This window comes from Pecten maximus, chromosome 3, assembly GCF_902652985.1.
Source record: "Pecten maximus chromosome 3, xPecMax1.1, whole genome shotgun sequence".
NCBI lineage: Eukaryota > Metazoa > Mollusca > Bivalvia > Pectinida > Pectinidae > Pecten > Pecten maximus.
Genome location: NC_047017.1, coordinates 29,704,268 through 29,728,939, shown reverse-complemented (window position 1 = coordinate 29,728,939; position 24,672 = coordinate 29,704,268). Strand labels below are relative to the sequence as shown.

The following is a 24,672-nucleotide window of genomic DNA, read 5'->3' as shown; positions in this document are numbered from 1 at the left end:
AGTGACCTGGTGTCCATGATGAAGGAAATTTCCACAAAAAAAACTGACCGGTCATATTTCTGTTTTGTTTCATTGAAATAGGTTCCTTTCTTTGCAGGGATTAGTATGTTCAAAATCTGTCTTGTTGTATACAGGTCTTGTTTTGGTTATCATGGCAACCAAGGTTTCGTTAAGCAGTACCATGGTTATTGTCATCTAACTCACACTGAAAATATCATACAATGTACCGGTATCTCTATTTTGACCAATCAAAAGCTTACATTATGTTTCATATTTTTATTTTATAAGTAAAGCAATGATAATTTACACCATTTGACCAAGTTTGAATTAAATCAATCTAAGGATGCATGACCTATAGACTATTACACAAGGACCTGTATATAGTGGCCTTGTTACCATGACAACCACAATGTCCACAATAAAAGAGACTGAATGCACATTTACACATGATTCCCTGTCATTTTTGTGTAGTTTTATAATTGAACTAGTTTCACTTGTTTAGGAGGTATCTGACAAAAACAATATTTTTTTCTACTGACATGCATAGACAGGCTAAAAACATGCATATTTAATTATATCATAGAAATTTGATATATCCTTAGTAGAAGTTGAACTTTGATGATGTACTGTGGGATTATTTTCAGAAACTGTTTTACCAATTTGATGCAGACCAGTCAGGAAAGCTAAGCTCATTTGAGTTGAGGCGAGCAATAGGAGCAGCAGGTGAGATGAGTTACCTCCCTTTATTTTCTCCCTTCCACAGCTTTGTGTGTAATGTAATTCAGGAGGGTTTCGAAAATTATGAAAATAATCATTTTACAAGAGAAATATGCAGCCATGTAAATTAAGATAATTCAGAATATAATTATGCATTTATTGTATGCTTCAATGATTTCTTTGGTCCAATACATATGTCTGAGATACAAACCCATAGGCTTTGTCATTCAATACAGTTCACACGTGCTACATAACATACCGGTGAATATTTATTTAAGTGATTTAGACTAATTTCTTTCTTCCATGCTTATTTCATCAGGTTTCAAAATCAATAATTCCACGATGCAGTCCCTAGTGTATCGGTATGCTGATGAGAGATGTCTTGTTGGATTGGACAGCTACCTGATCTGTTTAGCTAAACTCATGAAACTGTTCAGTAAGTCTTTTTCTCGCACCTTAAGGTACAGTCAAACTTCGATGTTTCGAAGTTCAAGGGACTAACAGAAAAACTTCGAAACAGCGGGACTTCGAATTATTCATGGTTGACAATAGATCGATGTTTTCTTGATAATGACCATATCTGTTAACGTTATATGTCCTCGGTGTCGGTGTTGACCGTCGCCTGTCAGGCTCACATCAAAACGTTAGTTAATTTACCCCAAACCCAACAAAATAGAAATACTTTTCATCAATTATACATATAACTATGTATATGTTACAAAGCACTTATATCCCGGCTTATAGATAAAACAGAAGTACATTGCACACTTACGTTAACGTTTTTCTACTAAAGGCACATGTGTTTACGATATGTGCATATAAAATACGGAATGCCGATCAGTTGGAGAATGCATGCTTGAATGACAAATAATCGATTTACTTGGATATTTATGTATAAGTTTGAAACGTGACACTTTGAATATGAGTGAAGACATCGCTAATTGTTTGTGTTTAAAATTGGTCCGCTTGTTTTACTGTTCCGTAAAATTTTCTTACCAACCGCTGATTTCAATGGCGGCGGAGACGACTACCGGTATGGTTTACCGGAGTGATTAAATGCCATGGCTTCTAAATATACCATTTATCTATCAATTTAGTCTGATTATTAATTAACCCCATGATCGGGAGTGACAACGCACGCTATCGTTATCCCTATTGTCAGTCAGGGCATTTTTGGGAGGGGTGTGAACTCTCGCCGCGGGGGTCACGACAAACACCTGTCCAGTGGTCAGTACAGGTAAACTTTTTGTTTGAATCATGAGATGTCAATTACCTATAATATCATAGCTAACGGGCCATGAAAAAAGTTCGATACATCGAAAACTTCGATTTATAAAAATTCGAATCATACATAGGTTCGTTAGTAGCGTTATATAGTGAGGAAATTCGGGACCAAGCAAAAAGTTCGATACAGCGAGAAATTTGAATCAACGAAGTTCGAATCATCGAGGTTTGACTGTATTTGTAATTAAATAGATTTATTTAATACTTTTTCTCTCCTCAATCTGTTGCATGAGTCTTACTCAGTCCCCTAAAGTTCCTGATAGTTAAATGTTTGCTATCATATATTGTATAAAGTGAACACTGTGGCGTGAATATGTCACTCTGGTGTGAATATGTCACACTCTAAATTTTGAGTGAGTATGTCACTGCGGAATGAATATGTCACACTGTGGGTTGAATATGTCACACTGTGGAATGAATATGTCACACTGTGGAGTGAATAGGTCACACTGTTGAGTGAATATGTCGTACTATGGAGTGAATATGTCACTGTGGAGTGAATAGGTCACACTGTGGAGTGAATATGTCACACTTGAGTGAATATGTCACACTGTGGAGTGAATATGTCACACTTGAGTGAATATGTCACACTGTGGAGTGAACATGTCACACTTGAGTGAATATGTCACACTGTGAGTGAATATGTCACACTTGAGTGAATATGTTACACTGTGGAGTGAATATGTCACTGTGGAGTGAATAGGTCACACTGTGGAGTGAATATGTCACACAGTGGAGTGAATAATGAATATGTCATATGAGATTGTTTGTTTAACCTGTATAATAACTTTTAGCATTAACTATAACTTTATATTTCCAGATGACTTTAAGAAATACAGCTCAAACAACCAAATGTCGTTATCAATAAATCAGGTGAGTTGATACAAGTAAAACACTATACACTACCCTTCCAACCTTGTCTATAGTTTTACCTCACACTTGAGTATGTTTGTGATTGCTGTTATTAAAGTGTGTTGTATCTTTTGTTTTAGTGGTTGGAGCGGTCCCTGTCGGTATGATGCTGTGATGAGATGACATCACTTTCTAAGTTAATGTGAAAAATTATCTGTGATAGTCTGTGTGTCTGATACACATGTATGCTGCTGAAGATTGTGTTAAATGACAAATTTGACTAGTGCCTGAAGGACTGGATGCAGCAAGGGTACTTACTGCTGACAATAAGCTGTGAGTAGTAGCTGTAGGTTCAGAAATGTGCCCGCTGACAATAAGCTGTGGGTATACGTAGTACCTGAAGGGTCAGAAATGTGCCCGCTGACAATAAGCTGTAAGTAGTGCCTGTTGGATGAGGAATGTGCCCGCTGACAATAAGCTGTGAGTAGTACCTGTTGGATGAGGAATGTGCCTGCTGACAATAAGCTGTAAGTAGTGCCTGTTGGATGAGGAATGTGCCTGCTGACAATAAGCTGTAAGTAGTGCCTGTTGGATGAGGAATGAGACTGCTGACAATAAGCTGTAAGTAGTGCCTGTTGGATGAGGAATGTGCCTGCTGACAATAAGCTGTAAGTAGTGCCTGTTGGATGAGGAATGTGACTGCTGACAATAAACTATGAGTAGTATGATTTGGATGAGGAATGTGCCCGCTGACAATAAGCTGTGAGTAGTGCCTATTGGATGAGGAATGAGACTGCTGACAATAAGCTGTAAGTAGTGCCTGTTGGATGAGGAATGAGACTGCTGACAATAAGCTGTAAGTAGTGCCTGTTGGATGAGGAATGAGACTGCTGACAATAAGCTGTAAGTAGTGCCTGTTGGATGAGGAATGAGACTGCTGACAATAAGCTGTGAGTAGTATGATTTGGATGATGAATGTGCCCGCTGACAATAAGCTGTGAGTAGTGCCTGTTGGATGAGGAATGTGCCTGCTGACAATAAGTTGTGAGTAGTGCCTGTTGGATGAGGAATGTGCCTGCTGACAATAAGCTGTGAGTAGTGCCTGTTGGATGAGGAATGAGACTGCTGACAATAAGTTGTGAGTAGTACCTGTTGGATAAATCTGACTGCTGACAATAAGTTGTTGGTGGTTTCAGTAAGTTGAGTGTGACTGCTGACAATTATTTGAGTAGTACGTGTACCTGTAGCATGAATCTGACTGCTGACAATAAGTTGTTTGTGGTTTCAGTAAGATGAGGAATTTGATTATACTGACAATAAGTTGTGAGTAGTACCTGTAGCATGATGAATGTGACTGCTGACAATAAGTTGTGAGTAGTATACCTGTATGATAAGACTGGACTATACTTACAATAAGCTGTGAGTAGTGTTATAACAGTGCAGAATGTGACTGCTGACAATAAGTTGTGAGTAGTACCTGTATATATGATAAGACTGGACTATACTTACAATAAGTTGTGAGTAGTGTTATAACAGTGCAGAATGTGACTGCTCACAATAAGTTGTGAGTATAAGTAGTACCTGTATATATATGATAAGACTGGACTATACTTACAAGAAGCTGTGAGTAGTGTTATAACAGTGCAGAATGTGACTGCTCACAATAAGTTGTGAGTATAAGTAGTACCTATATATATATGATAAGACTGGACTATACTTACAAGAAGCTGCTATTCATTTTGTAGTAGTGGATATAATACAAAGAGGATGAAGCTAAACGAAAAGTCAGGAGTGGATCAATAACATCATCTGGTATTATTTGTCTTGACAGACATTAACTACCTTAGAAATATTATCTTTAAAGATGAAGGGTATTAAAATTTGATGTATAGAATGATGTCTCGTTATGTTTTACATAGACCATATACTTTTGTTTTGAAGTAGAAATATGTTGATTGGGCGATACTCCAGAGTTTAGATATCTTAAATAGAATTGCTGTGGTGTGTTTATTACCTTACAAAGGAAAACCACATTATCATTGCAAACTATCCAGTAATGTTAATTGTCAAAAATCAATCATTTGGAGCCTGGCATGGTATTTTAGTACGAGGTTATTTGTATTGTTAAAGAGAAGTTGTGTACATCTAAATGCTAATAGCCTAAGTACGAAGTGACCTTGTTATTTTGGATGACAGTAATACACCTTAACTGTAGATATCTATCAGTGTCAAACAAATGGCCAACATTACTGGTCTACCATATGCATGTTTAGTGTGGTCAGACACATTTACGTGTAGTTGATGTTTTTATGTTCAGTGGCATTAAATGAAATGTAATACAATGTATTTAATGGCAACCACTGAAATATTTACGAAAGGAAAGGTATACATAGACTCCATTGGCAAAATTTCAGGTTTAAGTGTATATTGATGTCTATTGGCGATAGTCCACATTTACATGTAGATATCCATTCGCGAAAGTTCATGTTTACATGCATTTATGTAGATATTCATTGGCAAATGTCCACAGTTTACATGAATGAAAATATCTATGGCGAAAAGTCCACGTTTACGTGTATGTAGATGTCCATTGGTGACTGACCACATTTACATGTATGTCGATATCCATTGGCGATAGTCCATGTTTACAGGTATGTAGATATCCATTGGCGGTAGTCCACATTTATATATAGATATCCATTGGTGATAGTCCATGTTTACATGTATGTAGATATCCATTGGCGATAGTCCACATTTACATGTATATGTAGATATCCATTGGCGATAGTCCACATTTACGTGTATGTAGATATCCATTGGTGACTGACCACATTTACATGTATATCGATATCCATTGGCGATAGTACATGTTTACATGTATGTAGATGTCCATTCATTAAAGTCCACATTTACATGTATGTAGATATCCATTGGCGGTAGTCCACATTTACATGTATGTAGATATCCATTGGCTATAGTCCCTGTTTACATATATGTAGATATATATTGGCGGTAGTCCACATTTACATATATGTAGATATCCATTGGCGATAGTCCACATTTACATGTATATGTAGATATCCATTGGCGATAGTCCAAGTTTACATGTATGTCGATATCCATTGGCTATAGTCCCTGTTTACATATATTTAGATATCTATTGGCGGTAGTCCACATTTACAGGTATGTAGATATCCATTGGCGATAGTTCAAGTTTACATGTATGTATAGATATCCATTGGCTATATATAGTCCCTGTTAACATGTAGATATCCATTGGCGGTAGTCCACATTTACATGTATGTAGATATCCATTGGCGATAGTCCATGTTAACATGTAGATATCCATTGGTGATAGTCCATGTTTACATGTATGTAGATATCCATTGGCGATAGTCCATGTTTACATGTATGTAGATATCCATTGGTGATAGTCCATGTTTACATGTATGTAGATATCCATTGGCGATAGTCCATGTTTACATGTATGTAGATATCCATTGGCGGTAGTCCACATGTACATGTATGTAGATGTCCATTGGCGAAAGTCGACATTTACATATATTTAGATGTCTATTGAGGTTAATCCACGTTTAAAAATATCTAGATGTCCATTGGTGATTGTCCGCATTTACATGTAAATGATAAATAGATGTTCATGGGGGGTTACATGCATGTATCTGTCAATATATATATATATATATCATACAGTAGATTGGAAGGTAACCATTTCTTTTTTTAATCTCCCCATGGAATGCCTAATATAATCGGGAAAGCCTAATTATTAGGCATTCCACGAGGAAATTAGTACTTTTCTGGGTACCAGTGATGTATCTGTCAATATATATATATATATCATACAGTAGATTGGAAGGTAACCATTTCTTTTTTGACTTGTTTGTTTCAATGATATTTCATTTGTTTGATTGCCGCCATTCCAGAGTTTGTTTCAATGATATTTCATTTGTTTGATTGCCACCATTCCAGAGATTTTAACAAGCTTCACATTTTTACATCTCTGTATATTTATTAATAGGAAGTTATGATCTAACAACAAGGGCCATATTGTCTGAAATTTGTCATACTGTTTTATCATACATGTACACTGTCATATCAGGAAGGCATATAAAGTGTTTGTGGCTGTCTGTTTGCATTCCTCACAGTTCATGTGGTAAAGATTTACTGTTTACAGTTAGCCATACAATGCTACACAGAAACTTCACAATGCTGATGAATTGTTTTCTTGACATTTTTGTTGGAAAATGTTTTGCTCTTATTGTTTTTAATGTGTTTTTTATGTGTTTTTAATTGTGTTTCATTGTTTTTGATGAAATCTTTTGAAAAGAATTTTACTCAACCATTGCAAATTTTTCCATTACCTGGTAGTATTAAAACAGAAAATTACCAGTATGTATGTATATGTGGACAATACATGTCTGAATAAATGTTGATGCAGTAAAATAAAGTAATCATTTTGTCTTTTACTCAATAGTTTCTTTGTTAAACCTCTTAAATAAGTTTTAATTTAACAATTTTAGTATTTATCAATTTAACTTTAAGATGTATGTTGCTGCCCGTGACTATCTAACAATACTGTCACCCTAGAGGTTCCATTTAATCACTCTATGTACAGGTTTAACTTTATCAGTGTAATATAATTCTGTAGATGTATGATCAATTATCCAGGAAGTAAGATTTTATACTGAAATCTGGAATAGATAAGACCACCTGTGGAATATCAGATGTTAGAACCTGAAGTGGTTTTCACCTAATCAAACTTACATTATCATAAAATGTAACTGCAGATGAAGTTACAGTAAGTATTTATGTTTTATCCTTTTTACAATTATTGTACAATTATGTATTAAATGTATTAAAAGTTTAACAAACAGCTAATGGCTTTTTTGGGTAACTCCTTAATTTTAAGGTAATACATACTTGAATAAACACTTTTATTATATTATAAAATTTTCATATTTAATATTCTTAATGGAAAGATTCTTAATGGAAAAATATTTAATGAAAGTTGTTTTCTTTTTTAAACCTATATTTTGCAGGGCAGGTGTCACATCTATAGAACTTAGTGATAAGTCACATCAATGTCAGTGTCTCAATTTTACACAATGTTTTCGATGTTTTCCATTAAAACCAGTAGCACCATCTAGTCATGTTTAGCTTCCTAGTTTATCACTGTCTGCAAGATAGTCCACAGTATTTGATACATCATTCAGCTGTTTTATACAATTATTTGTTCATCGATTGATAAAGAACAGATTATTTATTATAGCAAATCAGTGTATTGATCGAATCAGTTTATTCTGTAATAAACATGTATAATCAAACCACTTTCAATAATCAAAACTTTGCTTAAGCTTTTTTTAGGCTGGTCAGATTTTACCTGCTGGTCACTGAAGAAAACTTTCGATTGAGTGACTTGTTCATTGGAAAATATGGTAATGAAACAACAGCTGTCTTTGTTTTTCTGTTGTTGTTTTTTTCAAATGTGCCGCATAATATTTTCAACATGAAGTACTTGTAGTTTACCTGTAAAGTTCACCAGTATTTATTGACAACAATATGAGAACATCACAAAATTGAAACAAAAGTTTATCATAATCAAGCTCACAGACATTAACATAAATCACAGACTTTTGACATAAATCACAGACTTTAACATAAATCACAGATTTTAACATAGGTTGAGAATCATCAGTTGTATCCATTCTGTCAAGGAGAAATGCGCGTGCACCAAAGATAATACCCAAAAACTTGTACTCTACCTCATCAGATGTAGTGACATCATCACTTTGTTGGTCATTAAAGGTAAAACTACTCCACATTCCTAGTTCTGGTACGCGTGTTATCCATTGTTCTCCAGGTTCAGCCCCAACATTATAAACAATTTTTGAAATACATTATTTAGATATGGTATGAATCAATTAAAACCAATACATTTTGTACAATGTTGTATGCTTTTTTCATATTTTTTTTTTAATCAAAAGTTTTATAATGTTTGTGTACTTCCATTGTGATAATGACTAAAATGTTGTATGAATGGCGAGTGTATTTATAATGTGTCTTTTGTTTAAGATGTCATTTTTTATCAGAAATTGTGTTTTACTCCATTCCAGTAACATTCCTTATGTATTTATTCATGTGGGTCGGTGTAGGCAGCAAACTGTGAGACCTGAATACGAGTAGTGTTCTAACTTTAAAGTTTAATTTTAATTTTTAATCCATGCTTATTGTTTGTCCATCCTTCGTTGATTATGATACTTATTACTTATATATATACAAATGTAGAAAATACATTGGTATATCCAAACAGTATATTGATTTTTGTATTGATATCCTTATGACTGTGAACCAATGTTTGTGTGATTTTTTATTTGTTTGTGATGGGGTGGGAAAGACATTGTATGGATTAAACATTCAGACAAGTCCTGTGTCTAATGGGAAGAATGATATGAAAAGTAATAAAAAGTTACTAATGTTGAGTTATGTGTCCATTGTTTATTTGAAAAAAATATTCTTAAAATGATGCTACAATACTGTATTGTTAAAATTGTCTCTGTTGTTGACATTGTCTCCATGATGTTGACAGTCTTTCTGATGTTGACATTATCTCTGATGTTGGCATTGTCAATTGTCACAATGATGTTGACATTGTCTCTGATGTTGGCATTGTCTCTGTGATGTTGACATTGTCTCTGATGTTGACATTGTCTCTGTGATGTTTACTTTATCTCTGTGATGTTAACATTGTCTCTGATGTTGACATTGTCTCTGTGATGTTGACATTGTCTCTGATATTGACATTGTCTCTGTGATGTTGACATTGTCTCTGATGTTGACATTGTCAAAGATGTTGACATTGTTTCTGATGTTGACATTGTCTCTGATGTTGACATTGTCTCTGTGATGTTGACTTTGTCTCTGTGATGTTGACATTGTCTCTGATGTTGACTTTATCTGTGATGTTAACATTGTCTCTGATGTTGACATTGTATCTGATGTTGACATTGTCTCTGTGATGTTGACATTGTCTCTGATGTTGACATTGTCTCTGTGATGTTGACATTGTCTCTGTGATGTTGACATTGTCTCTGTGATGTTGACATTGTATCTGTAATGTTGACATTGTTTCTGTGATGTTGACATTGTCTCTGTAATGTTGACATTGTCTCTGTGATGTTAACATTGTCTCTGATGTTGACATTGTATCTGATGTTGACATTGTTTCTGAGGTTGACTTTGTCTCTGTAATGTTAACATTGTGTCTGTGATGTTGACTTTGTCTCTGTGATGTTGAAATTGTTTCTGTAATGTTGACATTGTCTCTGTGTTGTTGACATTGTCTCTGATGTTGACATTGTCTCTGTAATGTTGACATTGTGTCTGTGATGTTGACTTTGTCTCTGTGATGTTGACATTGTTTCTGTAATGTTGACATTGTCTCTGTGATGTTGACATTGTCTCTGTTGTTGACATTGTCTCTGATGTTGACATTGTCTCTGTAATGTTGACATTGTCTCTGTAATGTTGACATTGTCTCTGTGATGTTAACATTGCCTCTGATGTTGACATTGTCTCTGAGGTTGACTTTGTCTCTGTAATGTTGACATTGTCTCTGTGATGTTGACATTGTCCTGGTGTTGACATTGTATCTGATGTTGACATTGTCTCTGATGTTGACATTGTTTCTGGTGTTTACATTGTATCTGATGTTGACATTGTCTCTGTGATACTGACTTCTGAAGGCTAAATCTGTGTGAAATATGATATTTTACCGATATACTTCTAAAATCCTTTTGTAGGAATGACCACGTCTGATTGCTATAAAACGAGTTTACTATTTTTACCCAGAGTGGCCGAGTGGTTAAGGTGTCCCGACACTTTATCACTAGCCCTCCACCTCTGGGTTGCGAGTTCGAAACCTACGTGGGGCAGTTGCCAGGTACTGACTGTAGGCCGGTGGTTTTTCTCCGGGTACTCCGGCTTTCCTCCACCTCCAAAACCTGGCACGTCCTTAAATGACACTGGCTGTCAATAGGACGTTAAACAAAAAACAAACCAAACAAACCAAACTATTTTTACCCACCATACTTTAAAATCACAGAAGAGAATGCAACATTTTATAGATATCAGATGTTTAAGTTTTGTTATTTTAAACTTTTAAAATCAAGCATCTGATTGCTATAAAACGATTTATTCTCACTCGAATTTAATGATCCTATTCCTGTCCACAAGTAACCGTGGGCAGGGCCAAATAAAGAGAAGTTACTAATGTTAAGTGCTGTTCAACTTAATTTGATTTTAATTTTCTTTAGAACAAGAAACCCAAATGTTAGTTAAAGAAAATTGTTGACTGCAATGCAAAGTGTTGAGTGGTAGATCATAAATTGGGGGGAAATATTTGTATTAAATATAACTAGCTTAGTGAGCGTTTTGCCATAATCACTGAAATATCCATGTTAGCGATACAGGCCCTCTGAGTCTCTTGTATATCAAGCCTGCTGTCGTTATTGTAGTGGTATGTCCCCGATATGTTTGTATATGTAGTCGGAAGACTTAAAATTAATTGTAACACCACAGTTGTACTAACACTACAGTAAGGGCGCCGTTTGTTGGCGTTTCGTTAGGTCCTTATGGCCGTTTCCCGATGGCCGTTTGTTGACGTTTTGTTTTGTTCAAATTGCCGTTTGCTGTCGTTTCGTTATGTCCCGATGACTTTTTGTTGACGTTTCGTTTGGTCCCGATGACTTTTTGTTGACGTTTCGTTTGGTCCCGATGACTTTTTGTTGACGTTTCGTTTGGTCCCGATGGCCGTTTGCTGACGTTTCGTTAGGTCCCAATGGCCGTTTGCTGACGTTTCTATTAGTTCCGATGGCCGTTTGCTGACGTTTCGTAAGGTCCCGATGGCCGTTTGCTGACGTAAAAAAAACCGTTTTATTGGGTCCCAATGGCGCCGGTGATTACAGAAAAGGACTTGTATATTTAACAGTAAGAGAACATCAGCAAATGGAACTCGTCTAGCATGACGGTGAAATAAACACAATGCCGGATACTGGTTAAAAGCCATCCTCTTGGTTTACAACCCGTCAACCAGGTCCCTTCTGTACTTCATCATAATAACATATACACATCATCACGAACAAAGAGCGGCTGACGTTATAGGAACCTTCTATAATACTGACAGTATTTATACTGATTTCAGTCTTCGTTATGATTTGCTTATACGAAAGGCCGACCAACCCGCGGACAAATCTATTTCAGTAATAACAAAAACAGCGTCATTATCCAATGCTTGAAATAGTGATTGATTGTAAGTTTATGAAATGTTGTAGATTAAACACTAAATGTAAAACGGAGAGTCGATAGTGTTATAGTGTCTAGTTATAAATCAGAAAGGGTCGGTAGCCTGTGTAAAGACCATGTCGCTTCCGGTTCCAAGTCTGTGTAAAGACCAAGTCGGTCCTGGTTACAAGCCAGGTAAAGACCATGTCACTTCCGCAAGGATAACTTTGCGCTTCCTGATAAATGCCATGTTTGCTTTATTTTCTAAATGTTTAAATACGAGTCTAAATTGTAAAACAGTGTTCAGTTTGTTTGATACTTATGGAAGCAGTATTTTTTGTTTTATGCATGTGAAGTGTAGGGCTTGACGAAAGGATCAGACATAGAAAATGTACAAGATCATTTTTGTAAGGTTAAAAATCTACGTATAATGTAATGGTATACTGGGAACTTGGTCGTTTTCCCTTAGAATATACACGAAGATATGGGATTGTTAAATGTTGGTTCGAATTGCTTGACACGAGAAATTGTATATTGAATACTGCATATGATTGTTTTAGTTAAAACACTGGTTTATGTTTTAATTGAATACACGGTGCCAAAGCGTTACTTTGTTCTTTAGGTTTCGGTGAGGTATGACTGTCAATCACCAAATAACGTTTAAGCTATTTTATCTTGTATACGACAAAGCATTTTTGATCAAACCCAACAGTATTTGAGAGATTTATTAGAAAAGTCTTCGAAATGTTTTATATAGACATAGTGTGGACAGTTTTTCCATTCAGTTGCATTTAATCAAGTATATACCTATGTAATACAGAATATGTTTATCAAAACTGTGCATTCGTTAGCAATCGAAAGTGGCCGTTTTAGCAATATTGATCGAAATATAAGGTATTGTTTAATTTGTAAGTCAATGACCGAGAAAGAAAATGAATACCATTTTATATTAATATGTAATTTGCATAGCAATTTAAGAAAGCGCCTCATTGAAAAATACGGTTGGCAAAAACCTTCAATGTTCAAATTAATACAGTTACTAAGTGTAAACCATGTCAAAAAATTAAGTCGTTTAGGCAAATTTATTTTCGAAGCTAATAAAATCCGATCTGTATATCTTTACCCATACTCCATGTTGTATTTGTATTGCTGTTCTATACCAATATTATGTATTGTGTTGTCTTATGGGTCGTATTTCCCACAGTCAGTAAAGATATTGAAATTGATAAATGGTAACCGCTTTAAAGTGCGGTTTCCAATTGCGCTACAAGTGAGATATAATGTACATTTGTACTTAAAATAAAGATGTGCGATAACCCAATCTAATTAAAATTAGATGTTCATTACTCCCTTCATACGGAGATTATGGAGTGGATAATGAACATCTTATCTTAATTAGATTGGCGATAACCTGTTGTGCAGGTGAAAGATAATTGTCCGTTGCTGTGTTTTATACTGCGTTTATGTAGTCCCGGGAACAATGTATTACATAGTACTCGCTTTACACCCCTCTTTGTTTTATCACGTGCCTGCGGGTCCATTTTGATATCCCTAACTTCCCGTCATGATCTCAACACCTTTGGTCCCTCACATTACTGCATGACGAGTCTAAAGAGGACGAAACAACAGTTTGGTGTGGTTTTGTATTCATGAAACTGAAACTGTGTATGCTTCAGAATCGTATAAAATGTTGATCTTCACTTAGAACTGCGTCAATCCTTCTACATCAATAAAGATTAATGTAGATTTCGGTGATTTTTGCCGCCCATGTTCTCCTTGACAGTTATTGATCATTACAATAAGCAAAAGGCAAGGATAGATAATATGGCGTTTTGATAACGATGCATCAGGCCATCTGCTGCCCAGTATTTCTAAAGACACAGCTGGTGTTGGTCCCGACCACGTGTGTCAAGAGAAATACTCGATGTCTATTATTTACAGGCCACGAAACCGTCGACGTAGACTGTGTCGAGTTGGCGAAATATGTGACACATCAGACCACTGGAGGTATTGAAGTGACAACCAAGGATGTCCATCAGTTAAGCAGCTCTAACTTTCTATATTACGATGGCGCCAATAACTTATGATCTAAGAATAGTTGTGATTTTATTCCTGTTTTGTTGCCGATCTATGGCCAGTGGAACAGCTTTAACCTTTGAACTGCCAGAAACTGAAAAGGTGTGCTTCACCGAAAAATTTCGGGATTCGACATCAAAACTGCTGGTTTATAAAGTTTTACGAGGTGGAAATAACGATATAAATGTTTGGATCCTGTCGCCGAATGGGAAGGTGGTGTACAACGCTGACCGCAAAACAGAGGATAAGGTTCTGTTTGACAGCTCCTACGGGGAATACCAGATCTGTTTCGACAACGAGTTCTCTCCCTTTTCGCACAAGGTTGTCTACTTCGACTTGCGCAAAGAGCAGATAGACAACTTAGCTGTAGAAGCGGGTAACACCGTCCCTACGGTGAAGACCGCCGCCGAGTCGTCATGCGAGAACATACATGAAGTGATGACGATGGTGGTAGACTATCAGAGGGACTATAGACTTAAGGAGGTGATGGGGCGTTACATAGGGGAGGTAATCAATGCTGGAGTCATGTGGTGGTCTGTTGGTCAGACAATCATTGTGATGGTCATTGGCTTCGGACAGGTATTTATACTAAAGACGTTCTTCACGGAACGAAGTTCTAAAACATCCATATAGATATCACTTGTGTACACCAGAACGGAATAAGAGGAACATTTACAAACCATCCGTAATAGACGTGTTTAACGAACGTATTGAAAATAATATTTTTACATCTTCATGCATCTTTTCCATTGTGTCTAGTCGATGTTCAACTGTAACTTGTACATTTATACATTACTGGTGTACATGTCGTTGTAGTAGTGTTTCTGACGTCGCCGGGTGGGCAGTATCCACTAATCAATGGACAATTGGAGTGAAATCTAAATAAACTAATCGATGAATCGACAAACGCGCCGGCTGTTGAGTTGTATATTATCAGTTAATCAAGTTGTGCACAGAAGATTTAGCTGTCTAACAAAGGTGTCGTAACAGCCGGTGATGTCTTAGTAAGGAAATATTTACCCACGGGACTAGTATAACTAAACGTGTTGATAAAAGCATAGCGATTTATGTTAGGTGATTACGTTAGTGAAAAAACACAATACGTATTGAATTAGTAACTTACAAAAAAAACGACACTAAAACAGAAACTTCAAAAATTTCATTTTATTGTTTTATATCAAAATATCAAAATGGTTAATGGATATATAAGAAACGAAGAGGAAATATTGACTACCAAAATGTGAATGTCGTATTTAAAGAAATATAATTATATAAAAAAAAACTAATATTCATAAATCTCGTTTTCACTTTATTAATAGTCAATTATGTAATTTTTTCCTTGACTGAATAGAACAGTTGAAAATGGGTAACTTTTTCTTCATTTCTAATTGGTAAAATTTACTTGCAGTTTTTAATATATAACTAAGATGCACACTTCAAATGAAACAAGATTTTCGATAAACGTAACATGTAATAATTACCAATAACTAATAACACATGACTACCCAAAACGACAATGTACAAAACTGTTCCTCAAAACATTGAACTAAATGATCAGTAAGACAAAGTGTTGGTCTGAGGTTCTCACATTTATAACCCAATAGTTAGTATTGTGTAATTACCATCTGTGTTATAAATATGTATTGCATAATAGGTATTATAAACCTCGAGGGTTTATTTGGATACAAACTGTATCTGATTTAATGTAATACTTTTAGGTATAAATAAATATATATGAAAAAAGCACAACATAAAAACGAAAACAAGGGAGGTACAGAAAGCACCAGATAAACGGTTCTAAATATATCACAGCAAAGTTGGACAGTAGTAACAACATAAAGATCCTATCGGAATCATCTTGTCACAACAAACAGATGTACAATGTAATACTGACTACATAAACTAATTAAAAGTATGGTCATTTCAAAATATAATACTGATATGTCGGGTAGAAACTTCTAAGATAAAGAATCACTGATCCTTGGATTAATGAAGGATAAAACAATTAACAACATGTCTTGATGCAAGTGTAATACTGATATCTATGCCACGTACAAAGATATGAAAGCTATGTGTAACGTTAGACGTGGTAAGATTGAGCGGAATACTGGGTGTAAATATATACAAGTTTTACAAAAAATGAGAACACACAATGTGGCGACACGGGATCTTGGTTAAATGGTAAAAATCTGAGTTCCTATCTTTTTAAGTAGCGAAGGCTTCACCAATGTATGGTATCACCTTTCATCAATGTATGGTTCACCTTTCATCAATGTATGGTATCACCTTTCATCAATGTAGTTTGAAGAGCTTGTTGGTTGTGTGCATGTCATCCACATATCTACAATGGAAAACAATAAGTATCAGTTGACAAGAGTGACAACCATCGACAGATCGATAGTAACACACTTAATATATTAGATGTTCGGTGTATATAGGTGTGGCAAAGTGAGAATGGAAGGTTGTAAAGCGGTTGAATTTTAGCTTCCTTAATAATTCAAACTATCGATTAATGTAAACCAGACGATTTGATAACAAGTAAAGGGTCAAAGAAATACTGATATTGCATTTAATACATCTAATATTAAATTTTCATTGACATAAATAAACACAGTTTATTGTTCAGTACATGCTTACAAATGTATTAGCATTATGCTTATAAATGTATAAGCATTGGGTCTTCCCATTAGAGCGATATTAAGCTGGAGACATCACCATCAAACAAACGCGTGACGTCATTTCCAATAGTTAGCGTCGTGTATAATAGCTTGACGCCATCTACAATAGCGTCAATTATATGAAAGTCATAATAATATGTCCCCTGGGATTAATCTGGTATTTTAGGAGTGCTGGACTAACCATTTTGAGAACAGGATTTTGGAACGGAAGCCTCGGTGTAATGCAAGCCCAAGGTCTACATTTTACTTTGATATAAAGTGATTATACAGTAGTTTATTTCGCTGTTTGTTTATTCGTTATTATATTGGCATGATTAAAAAACAAAACAAAAAAATGTTACCTTCATTTTTTTTTTTTTTTTCACCTACATTTTTGTATTTTTGGGATTTTTTTCTCGTGATTGGGTGATTTTGTCGGTATAGGAAAACAGCCATTTGTGAATACTTCCCTTCCAGAGTAGTGAAGTTACCATTATAATATTGCTCGTTTTCATGTTTATGTTAGAGGTGTTTTATCGCTTATTTAACTGTTATATACAAATCCTACAGTAGTTCCAGAGGAAGACTCTAGTTTTACATTTTCTAGTAAAAATATGTTATAAGCAATTGTAACCATAATTCGGACATTGCACAAAGTGGTACAGAGAGTGGGTGTTTGGCGAGTGTAATGGGTATCAATACAATCGCTTTATTTAGATAGGAAAACCATGAATACAAACTGATACTAACCAAATGGTTCAGAGGGTTAGAGTAATTTAAAGTTATTAGTTTAAAATTGTAGGCATCTGTGATGTGGAACATTCTGTTGATGCTGAATTGTTTTGAAAAAGGAAAGTATAAGCACAGTGGCCGGTTGTAAGTCGTTCACACGACGGTTAGAATTTTTACTATACAATGTACTTTTTTTTCACATTAGACATTTTCACGAAATTTTCAGGTGAAATTAACCTAATTATTAATTTCCTGATTTGTACTCATGACAAACTATTCTAAGGTTAAATATATTTACACTAGCCGTAATATTTCTGATGAGAAGCAATACGATATCTTAGCAAAATAACAAAGATAATTATAACCGGTAGGAACAATGAGTTATTTTGTGACAGCAGGATTCCGACTCTTAAAAATGATTGTCAAAGAAGTCATGAACATTTTAGGAAAAAAGAAAGATGAAATCAAATGGATTCGTGGTTTTTGATCTTAAATAATTCACTCCAATGCCTAAATTTCAATGTTCCTGTGTCAAACATTTGCCTTTCATTTAAAATACATTCTAAATTCATGTCGATATTGAAAAAAACAAGCATGCTAATATATTTATTCTGAAGAGTCTGATATGAATGTCCCTCTTTGAGTAAAATGTTCATGAAACCGCATTGAAATTACAAGCTTAATTCTACAAGTTGCTCGCATCGAAATGAATAGAAAATGAAGTAGCAAATTAATAGTAACTATAATTTTACAAAACGTCTAGATATGCACAGACGCTTGGTACAATATTATGTATTACATTGTATGTATCTAGACTGTGGAGACCGCTGGCATCACATTCTCTCTCGTATCCTTTCAAGAGTAAAGCCTCACAAGAATAAAATGCACTTTCAGAGAACACTTATCACTTGATGGTGTGTACACAAAGAGTGAAACACAATCTGACACACTCATAAGACGTTGTGTGTAACATGTGATGTTTTGATTATGTGTTTATATCAACAACGGGTGCACCTTATTTGTTCCTCAAGTAAAATATGACTATATAACAACCATGTTTATTTTCTATTCACCTGTTCACAAAGCCCGAGTTTCCTCTGGCCCTGACACCAGACATGGTGTCAGGGCCAGAGGAAACAACTCGGGCTAAATATTGTAGGCTCTATACGGATGGAATAAAACACCTAGATGGGACTAAATGGGTGTTCTGAGGTAAATAAATATATCATTTTTCCATATATATAAGGTAGGTGTTATGTCACACCCGATTTTATTGTATTTGCACCAAATTCTTAGCGACACCAAACGGTGTCGGATAATTCCACGTTTTCATAATAGTAGTGCGCTCTGGTCCTACACAGACCTGGTGTCAGGGCCAGAGGAAACTCGGGCTACTGTTCACAATGAGCAAGGTAACGCATAAGAAAGTATACCGACAAGTAAATAAAGTATATAAGACATGGACATGCTATTTGACTATTTCGGTGCTGCACTGTATGGTGTTTTGAAATAGCATTTATGTACACACGTACAATAATGTACACATACAATGGAAACGATTCGTCCGAATCTAGGAATACTCACTTCGTCATTGGGCTGTTTATCATAGGATATCGACGGGCTGGTACCAAAGAATGCATAACAGGTACCCCTCCAGCAGTACCCCAGTTCGGGGGAGCAACTCTGATCAGACTTCCACTTGACGGTATCATTTGTTTCAGTGTGGAGTATTCCTCGCATCGAGTGCTGGGGTGGGATTTAAATATAGCTGCCTCTGGACCCCTATCAAAGCTTCTGAGAGGAGGCTCAATGGTAGGGACCCAATGTGTCTCTGCCCGAGGAAGAACTTTTGGGGCTAAAAGTTTATGACGAGGAACTGGGGCAGTAACACGAAGGTCGGTGGGGATGTATCGCTTCGTCACCCATACAGTTTCCGGTCCTTCCTCTAATTCCTTTCGCTCCTTTTCCTTGTCCTCTCTTTCCTTTAAGTATCTACTGTAAGCGTATTTATAGGCGCCAAAGGCGCCCATGCTGTGGGCCGTCATCTTCTGATATAATGAAAATAATCTAGTCTGACGACAGAACGTATAAGGTAACCAAGGAAGCCGTAGATCACAATGACTTCAACGCTTGAAAACAGTCGGTATCACGCTGGCGCTTTAAATGCCACAAAACGGTGTCTAGCCAAATAAACACCCAACTATATTAGGGCCGTTTTCGTTTATCGCGGCCCAACGGTTGAACTAATTTGGACATGAGTTGTTCGTTTACTAAATAAGGACCCACCTGGTGATTTTTTGTTGTTTTCAGACAAGCTTTGATAAAGACTTTCAATGCCTGCATAAAATCTGCAGGTCCGTCAAAACATATGCCTGAAATATTACATTTGAAAACAGACGAACATATTTGTCGGCATTGACTTTGAGCCAGTCATTAAGATATATTTTTCATCAATAACACCAATTGTTAATTTAGACGATTCATGGAGCTTGACCTAGGTCAATGCCATAGGAAACCATTATTATAATAAAAACTTTCAGTAAGAAACTTTCACTAAATTTTCTGATGATTTCATAAGAAAAAAAAATTAAGGACTTAATGAAGATAGGGATCGTTGAAGAATCTGTAAGGGGCTAATTACGTGTTGTACATATTACAGTATGATTGGCATATATTAAAATTCAGTACACGAGATATATCTTATAAACACAAAATATATCTTTCTATTTCTTACATATCTTTATTTTTATATTGTATATATATTTAATTGGTAATGTACATGTAGTAATAACGACAGTATAGACAAGTAAATTGTCGAATTTTCGATCCTATCTGCCCATTTTTCAAGAGAAGTAAATTACAAACGATCAGACATATAAATACACATATAGAACAGTTACAAAAGTTTAGTAGTAGATAAACAACAAACAACACTGTATTGCGCTATCAACACGACACGTTATACTAGGTTTACCGGTCCGTACCATCAATACCATATGTTATACTAGGTTTACCGGTCCGTACCATCAATACCATATGTTATACTAGGTTTACCGGTCCGTACCATCAATACCATATGTTATACTAGGTTTACCGACACGTACCCACACTACCACACGTTATACTAGGTTTACCGGTCCGTACCATCAATACCATATGTTATACTAGGTTTACCGGTCCGTACCATCAATACCATATGTTATACTAGGTTTACCGGTCCGTACCATCAATACCATATGTTATACTAGGTTTACCGGCCCGTACCATCAATACCATATGTTATACTAGGTTTACCGGCCCGTACCATCAATACCACACGTTATACTAGGTTTACCGGTCCGTACCATCAATACCATATGTTATACTAGGTTTACCGGTCCGTACCATCACTACCATATGTTATACTAGGTTTACCGGTCCGTACCATCACTACCACACGTTATACTAGGTTTACCGGTCCGTACCATCACTACCATATGTTATACTAGGTTTACCGGTCCGTACCATCACTACCATATGTTATACTAGGTTTACCGGTCCGTACCATCACTACCATATGTTATACTAGGTTTACCGGTCCGTACCATCACTACCATATGTTATACTAGGTTTACCGGCCCGTACCATCAATACCATATGTTATACTAGGTTTACCGGCCCGTACCATCAATACCATATGTTATACTAGGTTTACCGGCCCGTACCATCACCAACATATGTTATACTAGGTTTACCGGTCCGTGCCATCAATACCATATGTTATACTAGGTTTACCGGCCCGTACCATCAATACCATATGTTATACTAGGTTTACCGGCCCGTACCATCAATACCATATGTTATACTAGGTTTACCGGCCCGTCCCATCACCAACATATGTTATACTAGGTTTACCGACACGTACCATCAATACCATATGTTATACTAGGTTTACCGGTCCGTACCATCAATACCATATGTTATACTAGGTTTACCGGTCCGTACCATCAATACCATATGTTATACAAGGTTTACCGGCCCGTACCATCAATACCATATTTTATACTAGGTTTACCGGTCCGTACCATCAATACCATATGTTATACTAGGTTTACCGGCCCGTACCATCAATACCATATGTTATACTAGGTTTACCGGCCCGTACCATCAATACCATATGTTATACTAGGTTTACCGGCCCGTACCATCAATACCATATGTTATACTAGGTTTACCGGCCCGTACCATCAATACCATATGTTATACTAGGTTTACCGGTCCGTACCATCAATACCATATGTTATACTAGGTTTACCGGCCCGTACCATCAATACCATATGTTATACTAGGTTTACCGGCCCGTACCATCAATACCATATGTTATACTAGGTTTACCGGTCCGTACCATCAATACCATATGTTATACTAGGTTTACCGGCCCGTACCATCAATACCATATGTTATACTAGGTTTACCGGTCCGTACCATCAATACCATATGTTATACTAGGTTTACCGGACCGTACCATCAATACCATATGTTATACTAGGTTTACCGGCCCGTACCATCAATACCATATGTTATACTAGGTTTACCGGCCCGTACCATCAATACCATATGTTATACTAGGTTTACCGGCCCGTACCATCAATACCATATGTTATACTAGGTTTACCGGCCCGTACCATCAATACCATATGTTATACTAGGTTTACCGGCCCGTACCATCAATACCATATGTTATACTAGGTTTACCGGCCCGTACCATCAATACCATATGTTATACTAGGTTTACCGGTCCGTACCATCAATACCATATGTTATACTAGGTTTACCGGTCCGTACCATCAATACCATATGTTATACTAGGTTTACCGGCCCGTACCATCAATACCATATGTTATACTAGGTTTACCGACACGTACCATCAATACCATATGTTATACTAGGTTTACCGACACGTACCATCAATACCATATGTTATACTAGGTTTACCGACACGTACCATCAATACCATATGTTATACTAGGTTTACCGGCACGTACCATCAATACCATATGTTATACTAGGTTTACCGGTCCGTACCATCAATACCATATGTTATACTAGGTTTACCGACACGTACCATCAATACCATATGTTATACTAGGTTTACCGGTCCGTACCATCAATACCATATGTTATACTAGGTTTACCGGCCCGTACCATCAATACCATATGTTATACTAGGTTTACCGACACGTACCATCAATACCATATGTTATACTAGGTTTACCGCTACGTACCATCAATACCATATGTTATACTAGGTTTACCGGTCCGTACCATCAATACCATATGTTATACTAGGTTTACCGGTCCGTACCATCAATACCATATGTTATACTAGGTTTACCGGCCTGTACCATCAATACCATATGCTATACTAGGTTTACCGACACGTACCATCAATACCATATGTTATACTAGGTTTACCGGCCCGTACCATCAATACCATATGTTATACTAGGTTTACCGGTCCGTACCATCAATACCATATGTTATACTAGGTTTACCGGTCCGTACCATCAATACCATATGTTATACTAGGTTTACCGGTCCGTACCATCAATACCATATGTTATACTAGGTTTACCGGTCCGTACCATCAATACCATATGTTTTACTAGGTTTACCGCCACGTACCATCAATACCATATGTTATACTAGGTTTACCGGTCCGTACCATCAATACCATATGTTATACTAGGTTTACCGACACGTACCATCAATACCATATGTTATACTAGGTTTACCGGTCCGTACCATCAATACCATATGTTATACTAGGTTTACCGACACGTACCATCAATACCATATGTTATACTAGGTTTACCGGTCCGTACCATCAATACCATATGTTATACTAGGTTTACCGGCCCGTACCATCAATACCATATGTTATACTAGGTTTACCGCCTCGTACCATCAATACCATAATGTTATACTAGGTTTACCGGCCCGTACCATCAATACCATATGTTATACTAGGTTTACCGCCTCGTACCATCAATACCATAATGTTATACTAGGTTTACCGGCCCGTACCATCACTACCACACGTTATACTAGGTTTACCGGTCCGTACCATCACTACCACACGTTATACTAGGTTTACCGGTCCGTACCATCAATACCATATGTTATACTAGGTTTACCGGCCCGTACCATCAATACCATATGTTATACTAGGTTTACCGGCCCGTACCATCACCAACATATGTTATACTAGGTTTACCGGTCCGTGCCATCAATACTATATGTTATACTAGGTTTACCGACACGTACCATCAATACCATATGTTATACTAGGTTTACCGGTCCGTACCATCAATACCATATGTTATACTAGGTTTACCGACCCGTACCATCAATACCATATGTTATACTAGGTTTACCGGCCCGTACCATCAATACCATATGTTATACTAGGTTTACCGGTCCGTACCATCAATACCATATGTTATACTAGGTTTACCGGTCCGTACCATCAATACCATATGTTATACTAGGTTTACCGGCCCGTACCATCAATACCATATGTTATACTAGGTTTACCGGTCCGTACCATCAATACCATATGTTATACTAGGTTTACCGGCCCGTACCATCAATACCATATGTTATACTAGGTTTACCGACACGTACCATCAATACCATATGTTATACTAGGTTTACCGGCCCGTACCATCAATACCATATGTTATACTAGGTTTACCGGCCCGTACCATCAATACCATATGTTATACTAGGTTTACCGACACGTACCATCAATACCATATGTTATACTAGGTTTACCGACACGTACCATCAATACCATATGTTATACTAGGTTTACCGGCCCGTACCATCACCAACATATGTTATACTAGGTTTACCGGTCCGTGCCATCAATACTATATGTTATACTAGGTTTACCGACACGTACCATCAATACCATATGTTATACTAGGTTTACCGGTCCGTACCATCAATACCATATGTTATACTAGGTTTACCGACCCGTACCATCAATACCATATGTTATACTAGGTTTACC

At 36.5% G+C, this 24,672-nt stretch overlaps 3 protein-coding genes across 3 annotated transcripts in view; 2 read left to right on the top strand and 1 right to left on the bottom strand.

The window, feature by feature from the left end:
- LOC117323860 (calpain-9-like) overlaps window positions 1–9,350 on the top strand; it is a 28,775-nt gene extending 19,425 nt beyond the window's left edge. The window contains exons 15-18 of the mRNA XM_033879362.1: window positions 645–723; window positions 1,037–1,153; window positions 2,822–2,874; window positions 2,994–9,350. Coding sequence (XP_033735253.1) covers window positions 645–723; window positions 1,037–1,153; window positions 2,822–2,874; window positions 2,994–3,020 — 276 coding nt within the window. The 3' untranslated portion in view covers window positions 3,021–9,350. The remainder of the gene's footprint in view (window positions 1–644; window positions 724–1,036; window positions 1,154–2,821; window positions 2,875–2,993) is intronic.
- Window positions 9,351–14,078: 4,728 nt separating this feature from the next.
- LOC117323858 (transmembrane emp24 domain-containing protein 7-like) lies at window positions 14,079–15,136 on the top strand. Its single transcript, XM_033879359.1, has one exon. The coding sequence runs from the start codon at window positions 14,218–14,220 to the stop codon at window positions 14,857–14,859; it is 642 nt and encodes a 213-aa protein (XP_033735250.1). The 5' UTR covers window positions 14,079–14,217; the 3' UTR covers window positions 14,860–15,136.
- Window positions 15,137–16,329: 1,193 nt separating this feature from the next.
- On the bottom strand, window positions 16,330–19,727 carry LOC117323859. Its single transcript, XM_033879361.1, has 2 exons — window positions 19,200–19,727; window positions 16,330–16,567 (listed from the first exon to the last, which is right to left on the bottom strand). The coding sequence occupies exons 1-2, from the start codon at window positions 19,658–19,660 to the stop codon at window positions 16,519–16,521; spliced, it is 510 nt and encodes a 169-aa protein (XP_033735252.1). The 5' UTR covers window positions 19,661–19,727; the 3' UTR covers window positions 16,330–16,518.
- Between the last annotated feature and the right edge of the window lie 4,945 nt (window positions 19,728–24,672).